The sequence below is a fragment of the Ilyonectria robusta genome, assembly GCF_021365365.1.
Source record: "Ilyonectria robusta strain PMI_751 chromosome Unknown BGZ61scaffold_21, whole genome shotgun sequence".
Taxonomy (NCBI): Eukaryota; Fungi; Ascomycota; class Sordariomycetes; order Hypocreales; family Nectriaceae; genus Ilyonectria; species Ilyonectria robusta.
In genome coordinates, this window is record NW_025764455.1 from 406,515 (window position 1) to 430,825 (window position 24,311).

General features: G+C 49.6%; 9 protein-coding genes and 1 pseudogene across 10 annotated transcripts; 4 read left to right on the forward strand and 6 right to left on the reverse strand.

Moving 5' to 3' along the window:
• Positions 1–1,666: 1,666 nt before the first annotated feature.
• Positions 1,667–3,605, forward strand: BGZ61DRAFT_591594 (uncharacterized protein). The gene is made up of 5 exons (XM_046256690.1): positions 1,667–1,880; positions 1,931–2,105; positions 2,163–2,458; positions 2,510–2,954; positions 3,005–3,605. Exons 1-5 carry the CDS (start codon positions 1,841–1,843, stop codon positions 3,522–3,524), a joined length of 1,476 nt encoding a protein of 491 aa, XP_046099631.1. The 5' UTR covers positions 1,667–1,840; the 3' UTR covers positions 3,525–3,605.
• Positions 3,606–4,035: 430 nt separating this feature from the next.
• On the forward strand, positions 4,036–6,356 carry BGZ61DRAFT_458764 (uncharacterized protein). The gene is made up of 3 exons (XM_046246802.1): positions 4,036–4,343; positions 4,399–5,438; positions 5,494–6,356. Exons 1-3 carry the CDS (start codon positions 4,188–4,190, stop codon positions 6,236–6,238), a joined length of 1,941 nt encoding a protein of 646 aa, XP_046099632.1. The 5' UTR covers positions 4,036–4,187; the 3' UTR covers positions 6,239–6,356.
• Positions 6,357–6,480: 124 nt separating this feature from the next.
• Positions 6,481–6,589, reverse strand: BGZ61DRAFT_t177 (annotated as a pseudogene). The gene has a single exon. The product of its transcript is annotated as a tRNA-OTHER (tRNA).
• An 833-nt stretch (positions 6,590–7,422) lies between these two features.
• Positions 7,423–8,715, forward strand: BGZ61DRAFT_361445 (alpha-ketoglutarate-dependent sulfonate dioxygenase; the record flags this gene model as incomplete). Its single annotated transcript, XM_046241266.1, has 5 exons — positions 7,423–8,070; positions 8,131–8,296; positions 8,349–8,469; positions 8,498–8,577; positions 8,630–8,715. 5 exons carry the CDS (start codon positions 7,423–7,425, stop codon positions 8,713–8,715), a joined length of 1,101 nt encoding a protein of 366 aa, XP_046099633.1.
• A 265-nt stretch (positions 8,716–8,980) lies between these two features.
• BGZ61DRAFT_521141 (uncharacterized protein) lies at positions 8,981–11,265 on the reverse strand (the record flags this gene model as incomplete). The annotated part of the gene is made up of 3 exons (XM_046252477.1): positions 8,981–9,111; positions 9,374–9,911; positions 9,997–11,265. 3 exons carry the CDS (start codon positions 11,263–11,265, stop codon positions 8,981–8,983), a joined length of 1,938 nt encoding a protein of 645 aa, XP_046099634.1.
• A 451-nt stretch (positions 11,266–11,716) lies between these two features.
• BGZ61DRAFT_458767 (uncharacterized protein) lies at positions 11,717–12,315 on the reverse strand. The gene is given in 2 exon segments (XM_046246803.1): positions 11,717–11,780; positions 11,800–12,315. 1 exon segment carries the CDS (start codon positions 12,172–12,174, stop codon positions 12,004–12,006), a length of 171 nt encoding a protein of 56 aa, XP_046099635.1. The 5' UTR covers positions 12,175–12,315; the 3' UTR covers positions 11,717–11,780; positions 11,800–12,003.
• Positions 12,316–13,186: 871 nt separating this feature from the next.
• On the reverse strand, positions 13,187–14,343 carry BGZ61DRAFT_521142 (uncharacterized protein). The gene is made up of 3 exons (XM_046252478.1): positions 14,030–14,343; positions 13,758–13,952; positions 13,187–13,692 (listed from the first exon to the last, which is right to left on the reverse strand). The coding sequence occupies exons 1-3, from the start codon at positions 14,137–14,139 to the stop codon at positions 13,254–13,256; spliced, it is 744 nt and encodes a 247-aa protein (XP_046099636.1). The 5' UTR covers positions 14,140–14,343; the 3' UTR covers positions 13,187–13,253.
• Positions 14,344–17,573: 3,230 nt separating this feature from the next.
• Positions 17,574–19,489, forward strand: BGZ61DRAFT_508751 (uncharacterized protein; the record flags this gene model as incomplete). The annotated part of the gene is made up of 4 exons (XM_046251965.1): positions 17,574–17,790; positions 17,899–18,270; positions 18,311–18,515; positions 18,578–19,489. The coding sequence occupies 4 exons, from the start codon at positions 17,574–17,576 to the stop codon at positions 19,452–19,454; spliced, it is 1,671 nt and encodes a 556-aa protein (XP_046099637.1). The 3' UTR covers positions 19,455–19,489.
• Positions 19,490–20,457: 968 nt separating this feature from the next.
• Positions 20,458–21,161, reverse strand: BGZ61DRAFT_536652 (carbonic anhydrase; the record flags this gene model as incomplete). The annotated part of the gene is made up of 4 exons (XM_046254432.1): positions 20,458–20,679; positions 20,750–20,836; positions 20,902–20,992; positions 21,064–21,161. The coding sequence occupies 4 exons, from the start codon at positions 21,159–21,161 to the stop codon at positions 20,458–20,460; spliced, it is 498 nt and encodes a 165-aa protein (XP_046099638.1).
• Positions 21,162–21,330: 169 nt separating this feature from the next.
• On the reverse strand, positions 21,331–23,867 carry BGZ61DRAFT_555397 (major facilitator superfamily domain-containing protein). Its single transcript, XM_046255619.1, has 6 exons — positions 23,356–23,867; positions 23,085–23,302; positions 22,859–23,032; positions 22,695–22,801; positions 22,205–22,641; positions 21,331–22,153 (listed from the first exon to the last, which is right to left on the reverse strand). Exons 1-6 carry the CDS (start codon positions 23,858–23,860, stop codon positions 21,810–21,812), a joined length of 1,785 nt encoding a protein of 594 aa, XP_046099639.1. The 5' UTR covers positions 23,861–23,867; the 3' UTR covers positions 21,331–21,809.
• Between the last annotated feature and the right edge of the window lie 444 nt (positions 23,868–24,311).

Here is a 24,311-nt window from a genome sequence, read left to right on the forward strand (position 1 = left end):
TAGTCTCTCAGCATCCAGCATGCCGCCCGTACCCACAGACGTGCTGTCAACCCAACGCCAACATATCACCAACTCGCCATGAGTCCTCCCCGGAATGATCTCCTCAGAGACCTGCGGGAACCTTGATATTTGGTCATTGTGGTAGCATTGGGTAACAAATGTTTGAATTGTGGATAAAACTGTGTTTTTTTGACCTTGTTCCGGCAACTTGCTCACCTTGAGGGAGCAGACAGAAGTTAGATTAGTGTGGAAAAATTGCGAGAAGTAAGTCTTATTGACACTACTGGGATACTGGATGGGGTAAGGCGAATGCTAACTCTCCCCACCACACTAGGCATTAAGCCCTTCTGAGGGGCACGAAGATGTTCGAGAACAATCGCAGGGATGGGATGAACTCTGGGAATGCCTGGCTAGATTGCAAAGCCGTCGAAGTGATATCCTCAAATTCATGAACGCGAACATCATCGTCATCTCTGCTATGGAGAGAAAACCTTCGGACAGATACCCAAGACGATATGCAGAACGCACAAAAGAGTTGTTATGGACGTTGAGGCACTTTCGAAACAGACTACAACGGCAAATCGATAGGGCTGCGATCATTGAGAAGCCCATTGAGCTTGAAATGAACCGCGTATGGTCTTCCTCGCTCTCCCAGTACCATGCACCCAGTTCAGAGTTAACAAACGAGCAGGTTGCACGCAGAGCCCAGGCCGAACAAGTCTCGACGAGTCAATGGATTTCAATGAACTCACTCAAGATTTCCTTTATATCTCAGACATTCTTTAAAGCCGCTGCGATGGCTATTCTAATTTTTATTCCTTCCATCTTTTCGTCTGTGACTCTCGAATGTTTTATCCGCCCCCATACGAACTGGGACCAACTGGTGACAGACGTTGTTTAGCAGTTGGTTCTTCGGGCCTGATGGGCTGGATGTCGCAAATGAATACTGGATCTTCTGGGTGGTCTCGGTGCCTCTGACATTATTGGTCCTGGTTCTCACGTTTTCGTCGTATTCTTTACGCTCGGGGATTCACACAAGGTTATTTCGTCAACGAGATGATCCTACCGTGCCTGAACCATCTCCCACGAACACACATATACTTCCCGTCTAGATAATTTACTGCATTTTCGTTGGACACGTCGCAGTTGTCAAGGCTCATGTTTGGGTTTTAAGCTCATTGTTTTACATATGCCGAAATACAGTCTAACTTTTTCGTCCCATTCTAACCTTTGAAGACAGAAGAGTTGAATTGAAGCCTTAGGTAAGATTAGCGTGTAATAACTTTATTTCCAAGCAACTGTTTCTTGTACTGGGTGTAGCACTTACTGTTTATCTCTACTGTTTGAGAATACTGTATCGCTTTGGTCTATCTGATGATATGAGTAACGCTAAAAAAAAAAACCCCAAATAGTTCCACGGAAATATAGGTAAGAAATGCCGTTGACTTGACTCAGCCTCTCCAATCCAAGGTTAGAAACCTAGATAAGATTTCGATTCTTTGTCATTATTCTCGGTTAGTGATTAGAAGGCGTAATCGGAGGCTGCTCTCACTTAAACTTCCTTTCTAGGCTTAGTACAGTCCACAATGCCCCTCTAGCCCGCAAGCTATTGAGTCAGTCAGCCAGTGAATAGATTAGAGAACCCCGCTCCAATCCGGGCGCGGCCATGTGACGTTCCCAACCGTTATCAAGCTGTCCGTTGCGTCCAGATTCAAGCATCTGCAACTCATGGACCGGAAAATCACTTCTGATATTGACAAGGTCGAAGCGGCCTTGTTAGAATAGCAATTCGAACCCCTGAACCAAGACCATTGGAAAAGAGAGGATCGTGGCGCATGCCATGCCGCCCAAGCGACGTCCCTATGTTCCAAAGACAAAAGGTTCGTGCACTGTCAATATGTGGCCTATGATAGAGGTTCTGACTTCGTAGGCTGCCATGAATGCTCACAGAGACGGATACACTGTGACCGCGCCGAGCCTGAGTGCAAGAAATGCACGCAGAAAGGGCTGAAATGCAGTGGCCTGGGGATTAGGCATCGCTTCAACGATGGAGTTGCAGCAAGAGGCAAGTGGGTCGGAAAGACCATGGAGCGGGTTTATCAAGAGTAAGTCAAGATCTCTCTTTTTGTTGGTTGAACACATATGCTCATCAATCCTCCCAGGAAAGAAGCAAAGCTCAAAGGTGTTGCTGCAGATCCACTAAAGAGATCGCAATGCGCGTCTGATATCTTGGTAACGGAGTCACTACAAACATTCCCCGATGACCACGCGGTATTCGCAGGGTCAGGTTGGGAATTGATAGAATCAACTGCATCGGCATTTGGGTTCGAATCCTTCGAAGCCCCCGATTCGATGTTGAGAAACAATGACGAGGAAATCTTCTCTTTGAGCGGCACCGTCCTATTTCAGCCAGTTCCAGAAAAGATCTCTCGGGAACAGCGGAACCTGCTTTTATATTGTAAAGTGCCTCCGGGTATTATCCGTCTTGCAATAGCTTACATGTCACTAGTTTCTCAACACATCGCCATTGAGATGATTGCATTTGACGGTCTTCACAATGGCTGGCGTCACTTGATCCTCCCGTTGGCTTATCGCGATGATCTTGTTAGGAATGCCGTCCTCGCCACGGCTGCTGCTCACCAATGCGTTGGCCAATTATCTCATGACAGACTACACACCAACAGGTACACGCTTTGGCACCCAAAATCCAGCCAAATGTACGCCCGCGCCATTCGAGGCCTCCAAGAACGGCAGGAATTTGTACATGGCGACCAGTTAAGCAAGTACTCGATTTTAGTCACCATTCTGGTTCTCTTGACAGCGGTCATGGTAACAGGCTGTTCCGACTTTCCTGTTTTGTTCCGGATGCTTGAGTCTGCAGTCAACGCAATGGGCGGAAAATACGGGCTTGGTGAGGGGGAGTTGACCGAGTTCATAATGAGACAGGTTCACAAGTGAGTTCTAAGTCACTCAAATATTTGGAATTGTTGCTCACGCTACGCAGAATGCGAGTCTATGCGGCGCCGCTTCTTTGCGAACAAACTGGTGTGGAGATAATTTCTTCCGAACGACAGACTGCTCAACTTCTTGACTGCTTGAACTATTCTACCCAGCAGTACCCAGAACAAGCCTTGGTTTTATCGAACGTGTCGAACATGGTGGAGCAAGCCCGCGATATATATCTGCAGCAAGTCTTCCTTGATCCTCAGTGCTCGTCTTCTTTGAATACGGCGGCAGGTATCAACTCTATCCGACGGGTGCAGCGATTCAAAGAGTGCCTGCAAGCCTTCCCCCCTGGGTCTCCCGCAGAGAGTGTCTTGATTTGGGCCACGTTTGTGGCAGCGTCAGATTGCCTGCTGGACGAGCACAAGGTGTTCTTCGAAGATGTCCTGATGCGACAATTTTATCGCAATGGGTTCGGAAATGTCTTGAAAGGGGTCGAATTACTCCGGCAGATTTGGAGAAGGAGGTCGGGGGAGAGATGGACCTCATTATTACCCGAGGCTAAGGTGTTTGTGATGTGAGGAGGATGGGGACGTTGGATTATTTTTTGGAGTATTCAGGGCATGAGCATGCATAGAACCTAATTTACCTTGCTGTGTGATAATTATGTGGTCTTAGTAACTGTCCATTACAGATCCAAAGTTCTCAAGTACTGTACCCTGATCATACAGCTACACTTGGTTCACAGGCGAAAAGATGCATGCATGGCTATAACAGCCTGCAACTCACAATGCCACTAACTTGCAACTTGCCACTCGGGGAGCAAAGACGGAGAGCGGCCCAAGCCCACATACTGGACTTTTATTGTGCCTGACGCAGGCGTTTTCCACCCCTGATCCTCTTGAAGGGAGTATCATTCTTAATTAAAGTTTTGCAATGCGACTATCCACTTGGCGGGCGTTACATTTTGGCCGCACGAAAATTGTACGGGGTGAGCAGATATTAAGCGCCCCAACAGACCAATAGGTCTGGCTGCGCCTTGAAAAATTGCGCCACGTTTCGACAAAGCATTTCTTACCTACAGGCCACCTCCCTGCTCGCATATCTATTTCAGGCATATCCTGCAGGCATGAAAATTGCAAAAGGGGCAGTTAAAAATGCCTCATGTTGCATGACCGTTGATTTTCCAGCTTGTGCCCCCGTGGCAAGTCTAACCTCAGTTATCGAGCAGCCCTTAAACGAGGATGACTAACGATCCATCGCAAGACTACTACCAAGTTTTGGAGATTGATGACTCGGCAGATGCTGCTACCATTAAGTCAAACTACTATCGCCTTGCCAGAAAGCACCACCCTGATAAGAACAAGAATGACGACACAGCAACCGCTCGGTTTCAGCAGGTAAGTATTCTCTAACCGCCGTTCCAGGAAGCATTAGAGTCTAATAACCCCCCAGATCCAGCATGCTTACTCTATTTTGTCTCACCGTTCCAAACGGCGGGTCTACGATGCGACTAGAGTAAAACCAAGGCATGACAGACAAACGGCGGCACGACATGGCAGGGAACAACAGGCTAGGGAAGCTGAAGAATTAGCCGCTCGAAGGGCTAGGGAGGCAGCCCGCCAGAAGGCCCGAGAAGAAGAACAGCGGCGTGCTCAGCAGCGGCAACAGGTAGAAGCCGCTCGAAAAGCTTGGGAAGAGGGACAACGCCGTGTTCAACAGCAGAAACAAGAAGAAGCTGCTCAAAAGGCTCGGGAAGATGAACAACGACGTGCTCAACTGCAGGAACAACAACAACAACAAGCCGTCCAAAAGGCACTGGAGGAGGAACAGCGACGTGCCCAGCAACAGCAAGAGGAAGAAACTGCTCGAAAGACTCAAGAAGAGGAGCAGCGACAAGCCCAACTACAGCAACAAGAAGAAGCCTCCCGAAAGGCTTGGGAGGAAGAGGAGAGAGCAAAAGAAGAAAGCTATTCTCAAGAGCAACAACACAAAGAATTAGGGGAGAGTGCTCTGGATGAGAAATTGGGTGCTTGCAAGCAACAAACACCAGTACAAGATACTGAACAGCCCGGCCCCCTCGAAGATCTCCTCGAGCCGATGGGAATTTCCATCCAATGCTTGAGTTCGAAAACCGCCTGTCTCTTCTCTAGATCAGAGGGCCGGACTTTGGGACCCATATTCGAGCTGTTCGTTGTTCTGGTATTGATCTTCGGGTGTTTGATCGGCTCTCTATCAAATCCATTGGCGCCAGCAACTCCGGTCGTTTGCTTTCTAGTGTCAGGAATTTTTCACCTCACCTTCTGCGCACCACCTCGTCCAGATACACCAATCTCTTTTGATGGGCTTGTGAAGGGGCTTCAGATCGGCTCAAAACTTGGAGAAATACAAGCGATCGCGGCCAATCGCTCGGAGATACCCTACCTTCTTCAAATCAGTGAATTGAGGGTGGGCAACATGCTGATACCTTTGGGCATGGACGATTGGCCATTAGAGTATGTGCTTTCCACACAAAACTTCCAGATGGTGGTATTAATGCTGACAGAGCAGGGTAAAACTCTCAACCCTTGCTGAAGAATACTGGGAATATTCCGCCGAGGCGATTGATGGACTCGTCGAAGCATTCATAGTGATCGATAGATCTGTCGACGAAACGATGCGCATCATTACCAGGGCCGCGGAAGGGATGGAGTCATTCTATCAGCCATCTGTATTTTCTCGACTCAAAGACATCTTCATTGCGGCTATTGTCCCTTCCGCAAACAAGTTGGCCAGGGAGGTGGCCCTGCGTCAGTTATTGCTCCACATGGCTGATGCAATTGATCAAAGACTTAGCGAGACGCTCGTGTCATTGACGGCAACCGAGGATAATCTGAGCAGGATGCTAGGCGTGCTTTACAACGTCGCCTTGCACGTCATTGGCGACAAAGGGACTCTTGATGACCACATCATAAAGGAGACAAAGACCTGGGTATGGGTATTTGTAAAAATGGGGAAAATCGGGGCGCCTCGGAGTGTGATGACAACGGCAACGACTTTCTACCGCGACACAGAAGGAGCACGCATGACGATTTCAGGAATTATATCTCGTATTCGAGATCTTCGCGACGATATCCGGACATTTCAGAACACTATACAAGATGCACCCATGATTATTGGGGGTCAAATGGGGAGCATCTTGCAATCGAATGTGGATATGTTGCGCAATAACGTGTACGAGTTGGAAGAGAGCCGCCGCTCAACGAAGCGGTTGAAAAGAGGACGGAGAGCACAGAGGCCGCTATTTGTACGTTAGGAGTCCTAGATCAAGGATGGGTTCAGTGTGTATTACTCGCACAGAAGCTGGAGCAAAAGCGGAAGGTTGTTTGTTGTATCATACTGTAAGATGAGCTTGGTTATGTACCCGATTCGCCGTAGGTCCATTAAGGTATTAAGTATGGGCCACCTTTGTGACTTTATCCGCAGAGTATAGAGTTTCATCTTAAACTGGGGGTGCTCATACCCTGATGGCATGTTGAGAAGGCGTAAAAAGAATAAAACCAGACCCCGGAATCGAACCAGGATATGCGACCCCCCGAAGGGACTACTTTCTCATTTAAGATTCAGTAGCTGCCACACGCATGTGTTGCCATTACACCAGTCTGGGTGGTGGTGGTTGAGAGAATAGGGACGAAGCTCTATCTATGTGGGTTCGTGATTGGTATTGGATCCTCGTGTGTACCGCGTTGATGAATACTCATATTTGAGTAGAGATTGAGAGATGGCCGCCCCAGGTAAAGCCAAGGAACTAATCTTTCTTCATAATACGGCTTCATGCAACCTTCTCTTTAATCTTCCTTAGCTTCCTTGATAGCTTGGATAAGGTCTGGGTGGAAACGATTCACCTTCTCTCCTGGGTCTTATTCTTAATGTTCCCAAAACCTCTTCCTACACTAATTTGGCACTATTCATAGCAATCTCTGATGCGTCTGCTACTCTGCGCCATCTACTGATACGGCTCGTGTATGTTGTGCGTTCTCCGACGCCGAGTATTTGAACCTTGCCACAGCAACAGACCACGATTGTGAAGCAATAACATGATTGACTATTCATTCAAGGGCCCTGAAACATGGGTTTGTTCTAAATACTTGAATATCTGAAGGTCAAGCGATCTGGGGTGGTAAGTTGAGGTGGCGTCATTATCCTGCGTCGCACGCCACTACTTGCCTGCAGCAACAACCAGTTAAAGGTGTAACTGGAACCAATGATCAAGGTTTGGACTGCCTCAGTGATCAAATGATAAGCTTATTCTGATTCGCAATGTCTCCGCATAAATGCACCATATCAATTTCGTCCTCTATGGGTTCCAGGACGTGCACTAAATAGCCCTCGATGTCAGTGAAGTCTGCGGAGTTACACAACTCACCTAAGTTTCATTGACTGAAATTTCAAGCTAAATTTCTTGGACCTAAAATCGAAAGATCGGTAATAATTGTCGAAATGGCAAGTCTTGAAGCTCATAACCATGTTTCCCCCGACTCAGGGAGACCGATCACCATCCATCCAAATTTTAATCCAAAAATCAAGTTCTGGAACCCTCCTGACTCTATTCGCGAACAAATTGAACCACCAAAAGACCGGGCTCTTTTTGCAGACCCAGATAAGAAGGCTCTTCTGTCCGCAGCGAAAAAGATTGATCTCACCGAGTCGATTGGCAGTGTCTTGGAAGGCGTGCAGCTCTCCAAGCTTACCCCAGCCCAGTTGGATGAACTTGCTCTGCTAGTCAATGAACGTGGTGTCGTATTTTTCAGGGATCAAGACCTCACCACGGAAACGCAAGTTCAACTTTTCGAGCATTATGGAATACTCGACAAACATCCAGCACAGAAGGATTTGCGACATTTCGTGATTGGCGGAAGCACCGCAGATCACCGAGAAATTGCAAACTATACACCATGGCCTCAGGGAGACTTTCATGCCGACACGTCGTTTGAGATAAATCCTCCCTCTTATTCCCTTCTGCGAATGGAGGAGCACCCAGAGGTTGGCGGAGACACGGCATGGGTCTCGGGCTACGGACTGTACGATACGTTGAGCGATGCCATGAAGAGATTTGTTGATGGCCTCCATGCAGTTCACACATCAAGGGTTCGTAATTCTGCCGGAAAATCAATCGGGTCATAACGGAATACTGACCTTAGTGCTTAGTTGCAATACGACACGATCATTGATCTCTGGGGTAAAGGCCCAAACCGGCCCCCTATTGACACTCACCATCCGGCTATCAGAACGCATCCGGTAACAGGTTTGAAGGCGATAAATGTCAATCCAGGGTTTGTAACAGGGTTTGCGGAACTAAAAAAGGTCGAATCAGGTAAGTTGGATACCTCTCGGCAAATAGTTCAGGGTACTCATTTGTCCTGCAGACAAGTTGTTGGATTTCTTCGCCTATCACATCCATTCAGCGGATGATCACTACGTGAGATGGAAATGGACCGTTGGTGCTGTTGCTATGTGGGACAATCGGCGGGTCACTCTCTTTTATTTGTTAAGGCGTGTTCTAACTAGTCTCCAGATGCGTTCTTCATCGAGTGATTCCTGGGACGTACGAAGGGCCCCGCCGCGGTATCCGCACTACAGTATTCGGAGAGAAGCGTCAGTTGAATGGAATTTTCGAATAGACGCCACCGTGCTAACTTTGTCTTAGCATTCTTCGACCCGAGCAGCGAGGGACGTGCCGAACGAGCTGCTAGGGTCAAACAGGAGAAGTCTGGGACGGACGAGAGCGGATGAAGCCTTCTTGGTGGGCGAAGGTAGCTGACTAGATATTCGAGAGAATAGAGTGACGCCTTTGAACTACAGTGCTGCCATGCATAGCCGATTCTGTCTCTTCACTTGTCTCAAGCATGCCTAAGAGCCACATCAACATCGTTAGGAAATGTGTGAAAGGATTTCTTACGGGGGGCTCACACGTAGACTGCATAAGTAACCATCTTACCGCCTACACATCCGGATATAGCTCCTTTAATAAGGGTCTCAGAGTTGGTCTCAGTGAATCCTAGTGCACGGACGGGCCGGACGACACCATCAGGACGGCAATACTAGCCCATATCGTGATCAGCATTCTGGAAGCTGTCGCCAGCTTAAGGCTAGACGCCGGACTGCCATCGTCCACGGCCGCCGAGCCCGCTATTGATCATTAAGAAGCAGCTCCTTGCATTACCCACCGATTGACCCTAATCAATTTCCATTGAGATGCGTAAAGCAGTGCCAATGGCCCCCAAAACTAGGCATATTAAAAGAGAGGATTCCCTTGCCAAACATTTGGAGGGTTCCTTGAGCGTCAGTCTTGCAATAAATGCCGACTCATCTGGCCCCTTCCCTTCCCGGCCGGCCTCCATAACGTTTCTGTAAGAGATCTATCCTCCTTTCTCCTGTGGTCACAGCGCACCAGCAGCATCGGCCGGCGTCTGCGTCTGCGTCTGCGTCTGATCAGTCCCTAACATCTTGTCAAGACCTGTGCATAAATCGGCATTGCCCTCTACTCTCCGCCATGCATTCAGAATCTTGCGCTCAATGCCTTCATCCAGCCGCTCGCAGTCCATAGCTGGTAGCTGACCACTCTGGAGAATAATGTTCGGATCATCATCGTCAAGCAGAAAAACCGAGAAGTGAACGGATTCTTTCGACTTCGGATGATCGTTTACGGCTCTTGGTTCTCGAAGTTTGGACCCGGCCAGCCAATAACGCTTGGTGTACGAATTGTGCACGCGAAAGTGTTGAGCTGGCGCCTCATCTTTGAACTTGTCCTTTGATTCTCGAAGGAGACGTGACACCAGTCTCCAGTGGCCAGCAAGTTGAGAGACCCTGTAATCATTGAACACCACAAACGGCTCCAACTTGGACATCATCCAAGCAAGCGTGAGGTTTGCGAGTCCACTGTTTGTGCCTCCACCGCCTACATCGCTATGAGAACCTCGAAACCAGCACTGTTAGGTTTTGCACGTCATGCTCCCCCCACAACTGTGGCTCAAAGTGAGAGCGTTTTTCGTCCAGTGCCAATGCATGAAATACATTCTCAATGTTTACGGAAAGCGCTGAGTCGACGAATTTCAGTTTCTGGGACTGCATCTGCTGAAACCATTTAGGGAGCTTCGCCCCAATGGCAGCGACGGTGTCCCAAACGGCACATGCCTTGATCTTGACTTTTCGCTGAGTGATATGATGTTTTTCCAGACCGAAAACGTAAAAGTTCAATGGCGAGATCTCCTCAGAGGTTTCGGTAGATGATCCAGGGGGTACCAGGTGCTTATCACCTGAAGGTGTTGTCTGAACCTGTTTTTCCCAGAGATCGTAGACTTGGCTCAAGCAGAACCTTCCAGCACCTTTAAGCACGCCAACATCACTAATCAGAGACGCAAGTGCGCGGACAGTAAATGCCCCTCGAGAGAAGCCGATGAGGATGATTTCATCGTCAGGAGTCGAGAAGTTGTCGCAAATGAAGCCGTAAGCGTCGCGTATATCCTGGGAAATAGCTGCAAGTAATGATAAGTACTTGTTGGTGGTCGAAACTGAAGGTGGGAATACAGTACCTGCCGCGAAAGCGCCTTCGTACCAGTTGAGGGGGCCAAAGGAGCTAGTGCCAACGCCGGACTGATAATGAACGATTTGAGTGAAATGCTTCTCATCTCGGCGATCGCAATCGGCAAAGCAGAGTGCTATCCTAGCAACATTTGACAGAGGCTGATCCGTGTCGTTCTTCATCCATGTTCCGTCACAGCATACAATTAGACGTCGTGGTCTCGGATCCTCCAACCGGGCATCATGCTCTTTGACCATGTGAGCCGATAGGACGTCATGTCCAAGCTCACGAGCGATTGACACTACCGATTCCCCGGCACTATCTTCCGCTCTAGTGTCCGCTCCTTTCTCAAGAAGTAACTCGACCGTGCGCGCATCGTTGTTGTGAAGTGCAGTGTGAAGTGCTGTTTGTCCGTCAGGCCCACAAGCTGGCGCGTTGGGATTGGCACCATGTTGGAGAAGCATCTCGGCCAGCGGATGATATTCTCTTCGAACTGCAATTTGCAGCGCTGATTCAGTGCCGGGATTGGCGTTCACATCTGCACCTTTCTCGACAAGAAGATGAACTAGCTCTTCCCATTTCTTGTTGACGGCGATTTGAAGCGCTGTTTGTTGCATCCCTTCTGCAATCACCAAGGGAGTATTAATATCGATGTGGCCATCTGTGTTATTGAGAATTTGTCGGACCTCCTCGACATTTCCATTTTCTACTTGCTCTCGAAAACGATGGACGGCGCCGAGATTTAGGTAGGCTGTAGCCATTGTAATGAAGGATTGGTCGGTCAGTTTGTCTAGCGCCTACTTAGGGTCTAGGGCGAGGTAGAATTGATGATGAGTTTAGCTGGGAGGGCAGTGGCAAGATAGAGTCAAGGGAAAGCACAGTCCAGGCGAAATGTGTTGGGCGGAAGGACGCGATGGGGCAGCAATGTATCTCCCGCCATTGGGCTGCAATGCATCCCCCGCGAATAGGTATCCTCACTGCATATTTGTCAGAGCCTGGGGCGAGGGACCGGGAACTAATATCCAGCCACGCAACAGGGACGCGGAGATTTCACAGCGACGGCGCCAAGAGGAGTGGCTCTCTCTTTCTTTTTTCTCTCTAGCTTAAGATACCTGATATACAGAACCATGTTGTTATATAAACCGACATTGTTGAAATCACTGTTCTGACTACTGTTTCAAATTCTGTATCACTTGCTTGCACGAGTGTGATGAGGGACTTGGTTTATTGTTTTATTGATCGTGAACCTAATTACAGTCTTTTGCCTCTTCTAACCCCCAAGCATATAACCTCCTCCGCAACATCCCTTATTCAGTTCCCTTGGGTTCTTGTGTCAATTCTTTGGCTGCGAGTTGACCAACACCACCTCGTCCATCAGCTGTATAGTCCATGCTGTGTAGTCACAACCACGCAATCTCTCGAGGAATTCATTTCCTGTTGGAGGGATTCTATTTATTCGGTAGTTCTCAAGAAGGATCTTAAGGTGGCGTAGCTCTTTATCAACCCAGTGTTGTAGAGCCAGATCCGTGCCAGCTAGCTCTTGGATAGTGTGGCAGCCAAAGATCAGTAACCATATATGTCGTCGGGTCTGTTGGTTCGGATTTCTGTGACATCTCACAATCCGGACTTTCGAGCTGCAATTTGCAGCTTCCCAATAAGAGTTGGGTCATTCCTGATTATATCATACAAATCAAATCGAAAGCTATTAATATAGCGCCGGTTGGGAGGGACCTGATCGGTCTGTATTGTTCGATGGAAAGCAGACATCTTCGATTGATGTAGTATTTGGTTGAGTGGTTGGTTGGTTGAGGTGTGTGTAAGGATGGAAGGATGACTGGAATGAAAGAGGTGCGGCCTGCAGAGCTTTTATACCCATCAAGACTTTGCTTTCTCCAATATCTAACTTTTCCAGCAGATCTAGCTTTTCCAGGATCTAGCTTTTTCAAGATCTAGCTTTTTCAAGACGCAGCTGTTACTACAGCTCATTGAGGTATTAGGAAAGATAACCAGTTTGACTAGAAACCTTAATCTGTTTGAGTGTGCCGTTGATCTTTGAATGGACTGGGTATATAGTCTGTATTATTGATACTGTTGTTGGTATGTTTTTTTTTACTGTTGAGCTTCTAGTCCCCCTCTGGGTATGTGTGTACTAGGGCACCCTAACCTCTTGATATAAACCGAGTGTGCACCTTCTATATTTTTGGGCTAATATTTTAATGTATATCTTCAATTGAGGCCCTCGATGAGGGAACCCAATGTTTGAATTTACTGCATTTTGGTTGTGCACGTCACATTTGCCAAGGCCCAAGGTCGTTGACTGCAGACAGTAGGGTCGTTGACTGACCCTGTTGTCTACAGGCAGCAGGGTTGAAGTCAGAGGGGTTGAATTGAAGCTTCAGGCAGAGACCAGTGTGCAACAACCTTATTGTTCAGCTACTGTTTCTTCTGGTGCTGGGTTTGGCACTTATTATTTGTCTCTACTGTTTGAGAATATTGCATGGCTTTGATCTATCTGATAATATTGAGTAGAGCTAAAAAAAACCGAATATTCAATTGAGGGTTTATATAATACCGTAAAGACTCGATGAATTGAGAAAGTCTAGCGCCGCATTTAGTACGGTCTTGGCAACTTCATCAGCCTTAACCATGGGTCCGATCGAACTTCCATCTGACAGACTCGGGTAATAATAGAATTAACTTAATTAATTACCTCAGATCTAATGGTAACAATAACTTAGTCCATGTGTGATTACTCGTCTTTCGCGGCAAACAACCATTTGGGCTCTGCTTCTTGGGGTGTTCCTAGCGCAGACTTCATCCAACAGGTGTTCTTTCCACCGCCATTATCTCCATAGCCAACTCCCTTGCACATGGTATTATTCGCGCAGGTATCAATGCAAACCACCATCGTATCGGTGTCAAAATTCTTAAGATCCACCGTGCCCTTCACTACAGAGTTATAGTCTATGGCGCAAGTAACATTGAACTTGGTGTCATCGGGGGCTGTGTAGACAGAGCTGGGGCAGCTGAATGTCGACGAAGCAGTGCTCGTTGCTTCTGTTGTGGCCGTTGTGGCTGTCGTTTCTGTCGATTCCGTCGTTCCCGTTGTTTCTGTTGCTCTTGTCGCCGTGCTTCTCGTTTCGGTTGATGTGGTTGAGGTTGTGATTGCATCAGCTGTTGAGGTGCCGCTGTGGGGAAGTTAGCATATGACGGGTTCCAGTAAGCCAAGAATGATGCGCCAAGCTGTACCTACCTGTCTGTTGAATCATTTTTCCTCATTCCTAGACCAACTCCCAAACCTACTGCCAGCCCAATAACCACCAGCGCACAGAGGATACCAAGTAAGATAAAAAACCACCTCTTCGGCAAGCCGCAGATGCGGCTGCGGCCTGTCTTGGCCGGAGGATCGCCGTTGAAGCCATGGTCATATGGCGAATATGGTTGCTTGCTGGTTAAACTGTGAGCTTGCTGTCGAGTGTAATCCGAGTTCGTCCATCGAGCTTGGATCCGGGAATTGCCCCATACCTGGGATCCAACTGTTTCTGCCAGTGCCAGGGCTGTTCGACAACTTGGGGGGCTTCGGGTTCCTGCACGACCTCGAGGCCAGCTTGTTCGTTCAGGTGGTGTGAACTCATTGGGATGTCTGATATTCGTAAAAAAAATTATGATGATCTTCTTCGCTGAAACTAAGGCTCTTCCGTTAGTTGCGGGCGGATTTAAACTAGTGTTGGCCGCCTATGAGGGCGCGTTGAATTGGCTTGATCAAGCCGTCGTATGTTGGCTGCTACAAAATTTCGAGATTTGACTTCAATTTTCAAGAACAGAGGCACCAATTCCGGGACTGTCAGCTTTTAGATCTTTTGTTCAAAATCAACCCACCGCGGACGGAGATGAATCTGCCGCGCAGGGAGGGTAAGCAAAGTGTGGATCCAGCTGAGCGAACCCCATTTAACATGGAAGCGAAATTGTTTCTCACCGTCGTGATTCGCGCATTTTATGCGATGGTGAAGGGGGCTGACAGAAATACCACACGCTATGACTGCTCAGTGCCGCCAGCCGAAGCCCCCAGCTCTACGGCTTACTCAATCCACCCGGCTTTGCTTTTCTCGCGCGCTGATTGAATGAGATTTCAAGCTCTGCACTGGTTTAAAACAAGGGGCGTTAAGCGATGTGATAATAAGCGCTTCAAAAGGCTGAGACAAGGGTCAAGCTGGAGCTTTCAGTGGCACGGAGCACGCTCGCAAAGACCGTGTCATAAGATGGAGGCAGGGGCTGAGTGGAAAGGGTGACAACTGCAGCGAAATAGACTCATCTGCGTAGACTTGTCACGCGGGCTGAAAGCCATTATCGCGTGTGGAGGTGTAACCACGTTGGGGGCCGCCAGAGATTATTCTCCTGACGCTGTGCCGAGACCAGGCTAGACTTGCCTAAAGCGTTCAGAACTACACGCGATGATGGTTGTATTCTATATTGATCGAGCAAATGGTCTTGGCTACTCTCATGGTATTGCGCGACATGATCCCAATCGCTATCAAGAAACTAGTTGCTGGGTGGTGAGATGTGAGCAGCAAAGGTACGGCCACCCGCTCGCTGGATACGCTAAGGGTTAATGCTCTGGGCAGGTCAGGAAGAGTCTTAGGAGGGAGGCATCAGAGTTGCAGTCTGTACGCACCTTTCTTATCTCGAGTCTTTAGGGGCCATCGGCCCAGCTCTAGCGGTATCTAAGTTGGTTATTTTCCCCATAACCCTGAAGACCCTGGCTATCTACCTCATGACCATATGCCTCCGGTTATTGAAAGTGATGCTAACCTCGTAATATTAGATCAACTTGAATCCGCATCGAACACCACTGTCAGACGTACATTTTCTACAGCCCCGACTCAGACTTTGTGAGCATGTGTGGTTTTTTTTCTTTTTTGGGAGAAAAGGCGCTTCTCTAATTACAGCACCGTCGAAGATTTGGGAAGGAAAGTCCGCGGGGTACCTTTTGGGCTCTAGCGAAGATTGCTAAACTGCGTCGTGATCACACCACCATCATAACAGAAGGTTTCTTTTACTAAGCTAGATATGGACTAGCCTGTGACAGTACTGAAGGAAATAACTATAGAAGTAAGACTAAAGTGTAACAAGCTGAACGTGGAGAGAGTGAAGGGATGCTGGCCTGGCTGGAGGCTCGCTGCACCATAGCTGGAGGCTCGCCAGTCGCGCGAAGCAACAGATAGTAGGATCGAAAATGCTGATAAAGTTAGTCTCTGATCTGTTCAAGGTTATGTATGGGCCTGGACTAATAGACAGGATAGAAAAATCCGGCCAGGCCGCTGGTACTGCCCAACAGGCTATGCTTTCATTTGCGTATAAAGAGCTGCACAGCCCAGTGCATCTTGACATTGGGGAGTTCTTGCCCCAAGATAATTCTCACCAATTGACTGGTGTCATCAATGATCCCTTTGGAGCTAATTGTCTGGCATGAATTCACGGAATGGATTGCAACTCTGGCGAAAAACGACACTGGACGTTGTGGAGCTGCACCATTGGATTTTAACTTGAGCTCTTATCATTCTCCTGATGTTGGAAATCTGCCTGTGACATCCTGAGGGCCAGGAAAAGCGTCTTCAGCGTCAGAAGAGCAGAACAGAGTGAAAGAAGATAGCGCCAAGCTGCACAATAACGGTTTGAACGCCACGTTGCCTTCAGTCGAGCATATAGTCGGGGTTCGTGCCTGCTCACTGGAAGGGGATGGGTAAAGCAGCATAAATGAAGCAGGTATGCTGTAGCTGACTATTTTTGTTTGGGCATCCTTTCCGAAAGCTTGTGGCAGTAACCTGATAGGTGGTTGGTTCAACCTCAGATGGGCTGAAGACAGGCAACCGAAATGCTCCAATCAAGGCCAACGATGAGTGGCAGATGCACAACCCATTCGGTATGTTCCGCTACCACTGCCCGAAAGCTGAGCATCCTTAACCATCCACGTCCGTGTCTGGAGGAGGTCATTGACCGTAGAAGCACTGGATGGACTATTGCTAGTTATTAGCGACTACCCAATACCTGAACCGTTCGTACTTGCCAGAAGGTCAGCTAGCCACGCACTGAAGTATAAACATAACATTCAATAGGATGTAGTATGTGGGATGCACAGAGGCGTAGGTGTGGTATAGAGCGGAAGGTTCCGTCGAGTCCTGGGTGGCTTCATACAATTGCATGACCTAAGTTTGGAACAGTGTCACCACCAGCCCCGCTTCTGGGGAACGTGGCTGAACCACTGCAACATCTTTGAGCTTTAGACTTGATACCAAAATGACTTCAGAAAGTCCATCTTTTGGCACTCGAATCAGCAGAAATTGACAAGTCAACCGAGAATTTGCTCCTGAGAAAAGCGCCGCAATGGTTGCGGAGGAACAGGCCGGTAAAACCCTTACCGAAGTTGCCCAAGATTACGGCACAACACCAAATACGGTATATAAGACGAAGAGGCGCTGGGAATTACGACAAAATAACGCCCCAAGATCAAGAAAATGGCGTCCAAAGCAGCTCTCGGGATTACAGATTATTCAGATCAATTCGTATATCAAGCGGAACCGCCAGCTTAAGCGGGCTCGGGGCTAGTATACAGCAATCGGGGCTTCAAATTGATATAGGTCCTGACTTTGTATGACTTCTGTTGGATTAACCAGCTGCGCCATTTTGGGCAAAAGTTTAAGGTACCCCGCTTATGCTTATAGCTTTGATTGTCTAGGTATATAATCTAACAACTTATTGTTATGCAATTGAGGAGGGAACATCGGCGTTGAAAATGGAGGTGGTGCTTTTCTAGGCTTTTGACGTAGCATTTTACATCACACACACGTAGTGTGGACTCAGGATGGGAGGTGGGGAGGTGGCCTGGAATTTGCTTCGCAGTCGTCATGGTCATCCGCCTTTTCTTTAGTGGCGAGTTTAATCTCAGGTATTTCACGTTCAGTTCCCAAGGCTTTGCCGCCATATAACATCGGGAGCATGCGTCTACTTTATACTTGGTCTAACGCAGCAGTCCAGCGAGCGAAGGTCGTTCACGATTTCCAGTCACGGTGCCATGGATCCATCATCATGGCCGGCGTGGGCACGTCAAGTCTTCCTCCTCTTTGCATGGTGCATTATATGGACATCTGTTGCGCAAGATGAACCAGCCTTTATCCCTTGCCTGTTATGGGGGCACCGGTCGGCCGTGGTCCATCGGAAGCTATACATCGACGGGGGCTTGGTCAACAACTACACCAAAGAATATGAAGAGTCCTCTAAGAATTTCAGCAGTAGATCTCTGTCCCCTGCCTCGGATTGAGAAAGTGCCAACAAGAATACAGACCCTCTCCTCGCAATCCTCGACCTCGACCTCGACATCTACCTCTATTCGGAACAAGGTCATGGAATATACACCAATCTCTCCAAGAACCACACCATTCCGAGCGTGAATGGCGGCATCTTGTGGGAAGATTCAGTGAACAAACGGCTCTACCTTTCCGGCGGTGAGTACTACGAGACTCCACCATCCGATGACTTTATTCTCTATAGTTACGATATTCTCTATGATGAATGGGTGCAACATGGCCCTCCCAAGGGAGCGGGAATAATCGATGCAGTCAGTAGTTATGGGGCTGGAATATCGATTCCATCAAGGGGAGAGGCAGATTACTACGGCGGATGGCTAAGCAATAAATCTGTTCCAGACTGGAAAGGTCTGCCGAGGGCCACGAATAGATTGATCAAGTACATGATGGACTCGAATTCCTGGAGTAACCTCAGAAGGCGCAATGGTCTTCCTTCCCATGGGAGATGCTGGGATGTTGGTTTATTTCGGTGGCACCAAAGACTTGTATGGGAATGGGACCCTGACGCCGCAGCCCTTGGATCAGATCTTCCTATTCGACGTCGCGAGCGCAACATGGTACACCCAAATGACCTCCGGCCACACCCCCAAGATCAGACGGCGTTTCTGCGGCGGCGCAACCTGGGCACAGGACGGCTCAAGCTATAACATGTAGGTCCCTATGCCCAAGAGTACTACAGACTATCGAGAGGACAGGGCTGACTCCATCCCAGCTACATCTACGGCGGCGCAGGCTTCCCTTCAAATACGGCAGACTATGATGACATCTATATCCTTACTATCCCTAGCTTCCAGTGGATCCGAGGCCCATACCCACCCCCCAATTACATCACCGGGGACTACCCAAAGATGATGACGAGCTGCAACGTGGTCGACTATGCGCAGATGGTTATCATTGGCGGCACCAATTCGGGCAACTACTGCAGCGGGTTGTTGGACGCCAACTTCAATATGAACCTCGGCGAACAAAACTCGGACAACGACATCTGGTGGGAGTACCAGTCCAACTTGACCACGTACGCCGTGCCCACCGACATCCTGACGGCTGTGGGGGGGCGCCAATACGGTGGCGCAACCAGGACCGCGCCGACCAGCGGGTTCGACGACCCAGACCTGACGGGCCTTATGACGCGCACGGCGAGGCCGGCGACAAGAACCCCGACACGCAAGGTCTCTATCGCTACCACTACTACCACTCCGTCAAACTCCGGGTCTCTGAGCGCGGGGGCCATAGCGGGCATTGCGGTCGGCTGTAGCGTGGCTCTCATCCTCGCGCTGATAGGATGTTACTTCTTCATCCTCCGCAGACGGAAGTCCCTCGACCACAACCGCGTGGTCGCATCGCCGCCGGTAGACGGGATGTCGAAGACATCCCATCATGATGCAGCGAGTCAAGAGCCGGAGCACAGAGACCAGCAGTGGGTATTGCCGGCAGGGCCCCCTGCTGAGCTGACAAGCGAGCGTGGACTACACTACGGACATCAGAGCAGCAGTCCCACGAGCGGCAGGTTGCAGAGTGGCTCTGGAGACCCACCTGCTGAGCTGGCGGGTGGGCGTGAACTGCATGCACTACGGACATGGGAGCAGTAGTCCCACGAGCAACATAATTGAGAGTAGCCCTGGAGTGTCGTAACCGGAAACGACTAGTGATAGAGCTTTAAGCTCGCCGAGGTAGAGTCCTGATGGGTTGACCGGTTGCTCAGCTCTACAACTAGAGCAAGGAGGGCAGCGGGGAATACACATACTGTATTTATATAGGGACATTCCCTAGCCTTCCCTTGATAATTGATACCGATCCATTGAGAGAGACAGGAGCCTATAAGTAGACGATTTTGCCTAGCAATATGTATTGAGCCCGGTCTCTGAATTGAACTGGGTTGTTGCGTCAGAACAGCAACAAAGCTTCCACGTCGTCAAGACCGTCCGGGTAAAGATAACTCGCCTTTGAGACTACTAAAGTGACAAATGGGTGAGAATGAATATTGTCTTGCACATCTAACATAATTTGTCGATAAGCGATGCGCATAGTCATGTCTTTCTTTCCGGTCAAGACCAAACCTTTCTTTTTTTTTTAAATAAAAAAAACCACGCTTAAAGTGGAAGCTCCGTCAGTGAATCTACCACGACATAGGTTTCCCCTTCTTTACTCTGAATACCAAATCTGTCTTACCTTGTCTCCTTGCCCAAGCTGCGGCAGTAGCTCTTGTCACTCTTGCTTTATTTTTGTACCCCTCACCCAGAAGCATTTTGCCAAGTGGTCTATGAATAATGCAAGCCAATTATGTCATTTCGTGCAGCTGTACGTGAATTGCCTCTCTATACCTTGCTGTTGGCGATAGCCTCTTCCTGGTCACGGGTATGGTTTGCACCCGATCGGCGTTGAGAAGTCATCGGAAAAGCCTATTGAAGACGAGAGGTGGCAGGATCAAATGAAGAGTAAATGTGCTTTGACTTAAGTATAAACAGAATATTTGTGTTGATAGTGACAAAATATATACATCCGATCGTCGGTACCGCCCAAACAAAAAGAAAAGGAGAAAAGAATACCAGACCAGCCAGTGCGATGGGAAACGCCCACAACGCATCTTGAGTTCTAAACTTGCTCGATCTTGCCCGTCTTTACATCATATATATACCCTGTGATCGGCACATTCAAAACCAGCGGGCTTTTCTTCAATAGCTGAACATCATCGAGGACGCTTTGCCTCAAGTCGGAAAATGGTAGGAAGGACATGTGGTCGACGTCCTCGTTGAGTTCCTTGCGGACCTTTGTTCGGAATTCCGAGTCGGAGAACTTTTGCATTCCACATCCGGTCTGCGAGGAGGGAAAGACGGGTTAGTGATGGGCGCGGTAGGGAAAGAGAGGAGGGGTTTGGACTGCTTACGTGGTGGAGGACGATGATTTCGCGTGTTCCGAGCATTTGCTGCGAAATCAAGATTGACCTCATGGCCTCTACGGCACGGCCGCCGGCCTATACTCGAGCAGTTAGCAAAGAGTCGTTTTTCCAAGGCTGCACTCCGCATTCGTGATTCTTACGTTTCGGATCACGTGGGCATCCCCGAGTTCCAGCCCCAGAGCCTTAGCGGGATCTAATCTGGAGTCCATGCATGTCACGACTAGCACCTTCCTGGATGCAACTCAGCCCATGATCCCGGGAGACGTATAAAAGCTGGAGATTGGAGATTCGAAAAGACATACCGGCTTGGCGGAGAAGGCAAATCGGCCCCCGTGAAGCTCTCCGCATACTGCTGGTTCGCCGCTTCGAACTCGGGGGCGACGGAAACGAGGGCGGTCATGGCAGTGAGTCCAGTGAATGTGATGTATCAATCGCTGCTGGAAGATGGGCATCGCTGGCTGTGTGGTGGCCGGGGTTCTTATTGATAATTCAGGCCCTCGCAGCCCTCGCAACACCTCAACGAAATGAATGCCACAAGAGGCCGTTCCCTCTGACGTTCCGTTTACCCGGGTGTGCCAGACCCGGCCAAATGAGGGCGCGGCGACGTCCGATGCCAGGCTTAACCCCTCACCACATCGGGATGCTCACGGTTGACGATTGGCCAGCGCCGCGCAGACGTGCTGCGTGATGATCCCAGATCATGCCATGGAACGTCTGCCACACACAGCTGCGGGTCTAGACCAGGCGCCTGCAACAGCCACCCAGACGCGTATAATTGACACCTGCACCCGCATCGCGCCATGGACGTCGGCGACAGCCTTGTGCCGACCACTTGCGCGACTAAAGAGGGAGGTGAAAGTGTTGAGATGTGTGTGTCCGGGACGTCCGCCGCACGCCGTCGCATTCCCGACTGCTCCCAGAGACGGCCCGGCCGACCAGGTTTATCAGCGCTCGTTTCAAAACCACCAACCGGCTACTACCCGGGATCTACCCTGCCTACGTGAAGAGCAGCCCAGATATGCATGCTTGGCATCCGGGGAAGCTCACATTAGTGTGCAAACCGGAAATCCAGCCTCTTGTTCCCCTCGTCCCCCGTGGTATCAAGGTAATGCCGCTTCTGCTCGTCCGACATGGCGCTCCATTTCTCCTCCCTGACCTTGTTGCGCCACATATAGTACGCCTTCACCAGCATATATAGGCCGATGTTGAAGCATGCGATGGTCACCAGATTCCGGTTCCCTCGCCGGTAGCGGGGTTTATCGTCGGCCCGGTATATGTTTGACGCCATGATGCCGGCGGTCTGCACGCACATGTTGTACATGGCCGCGGAAACCGTCCGTAGCCGAACAGCGTTGGAGTTCCGAGAGTTCCAGCTGACTTGGATGGCGTGGGCTGTCGTTGCAATCAGTGAGACGGTCCATCCAGGCTTGAAACGAGGCTTACGAGAGGGGTACGCGAGCAGCAGCGTCAGCATCGCCCATGCAACCCATCGGTTGATCTGCGTGAGATCCACGGCGTACAGGAATACGAGGAACGGGAGCGCCCATACTTGAGATATCATGGCAACGAGAGCTCTCTCGTCCAAGAGTTCCGACAGGTACGTGATACCCAAGATGGTGCACATGGTCAAGAACATGGTCGGGACCGTCAGCAGGTTCGTGACGACGGTGCTGAACCCAAGGTCGCGCAGAAGCAGTGTGAGATACTGCTTCGGAGGTACGACCGGCTGCTCCCAGAAAAGGCCGAGGATGTAGAGCGGCCAGAGATCGTAGTCAAGAAGACTCTGGATCAGTAGCTTCGGGGTGATGGGCTGTCGATTGTGCATGTCTCCTTTGCTTGGATCATCTCGGATGATCCGGTTGACCATGATTATTTCTTCCCTGGTGAAGGTCAGTGCTTATGCCTAGTGGAAGGTAACAGGGTTTTCAAATGCCTTTTGCTAAACCACCCCTTCTCTCCGCGAAACCAGTTCGCGGTCTGAGTTGGTGATGGTGGCATGAAGCCGAACGCCAGCAAGCCCACGGAAAAGGTTAACCCCCCCTAGACTCCAGGCTCAGCTATAAATACGGACAAGGTGCTTTCATGTTCGTCACTTACCTCGATCAAGAACAACCATCGCCATCCTTCCAGACCGTACAGTCCGCGGAGCTGCAAAAGGCCCGCGGCCAGGAATCCGGCGACAATGTCGGAGAAGGACATGGCCGCCCAGAAAAGAGCAAGACGCAACGACAGCTCACGCGACTTGTAGAAATAGCTGAGGTACAGAATGATCTATCCGTGATAAGCTTTTACCGGATCGTGGCGGCAAGGTTGTCAAACATACGTCGGGAATGAAGCCACCTTCACAGATGGCCAATAAGACACGCGTGATCAAGAAGGTGGCCTTGTCTTTTAACCAAAATTGGCTGATCGATACCACGCTCCAGAGGCACATTTGCATAGGAACCCATCGATCCGGGCCGACCCATTTACTCAACACTTGCGATGGGAGTTCAGCACAGAGGAACGCCAGCTTGAACAGCGTGTTTCCGAGATTATAGTCTGGGCCGTGCTATTAGCTAGCGGCCGCATATGTAAGTCTCGCGCTCTCCTACCGTCAGTGTCAAGCCCGAGATCGGATAAGAAGTTATCTGAGAGTGCCTGCGTGAGGTTGGCGCGGTCAAGTTGCAGCGCCATGAAAGTTACGCAGGCGAAGATCATGATGCGAATGTCGATTTTCCTGACCAGCTTGTATTCCTCATTCCAAGTCCACCGCGCGGAGGGATCAAAGCGATGGATGTTCTCCCAGTCGGGACGAGGTTCATATCTCTTTGCGAGGACCGGGTCGTCGAAGACCGACTCCTGAGTTGCGATTGCATCTCCGTCAAACCCTTGATCCTTTTGCCACCAGAACAGTTTCTCATTCAGTGGCTGGCCTAGCGGCGGTGTTCCAGGATCGCCTTCGGTTGACGCTGAAGATGTCTTGTGCTCACCGCCGAGAAGAGGAATCTCATCATCGCTGGACGGTGTCCACAACCCACTGCCTGAAGGGTCTGTCCCTTCGTCATTAGGTTCATTGGGCGAAGTACGCTTTTGCCACGAAGAGAATAGAAATGCCATAATTGCGTCAAGTGCTGTAACAGTATTCAATACGATGCTCGATTACGATCTAAAGTTACAAACAAGCAGACGAGGAAGGCCAGCAGCACGGTGACGCCTGGAGTAGTCACAGGCCGCCCCAAGCACGACATTTGCCCCTTGTTTCGACTCTTATCACACGCCCACTGCGCCTTTCTTACAACTTTCTGGGTGAAACCAGGCCCAGATGTCATTGGACAGAACTGACTGACTACGTGCAAAGTCGGCTTAGTCATGGCGTACAGAGCCCATCACGCTCATAAATAGGACCCCGATGGCCAAAATGGCAGTGCTAACACAGCACTCAAAGGATATGATTGGCAGGATGTGTTATATTTTGAGACAGTGCTTCATTCTTAGTGGCTCTGAATGTCGTGACGTTTTCGTGATCACAAGTGCCGATGACGTCTTGTGGTTGGTTCATCACACTCGT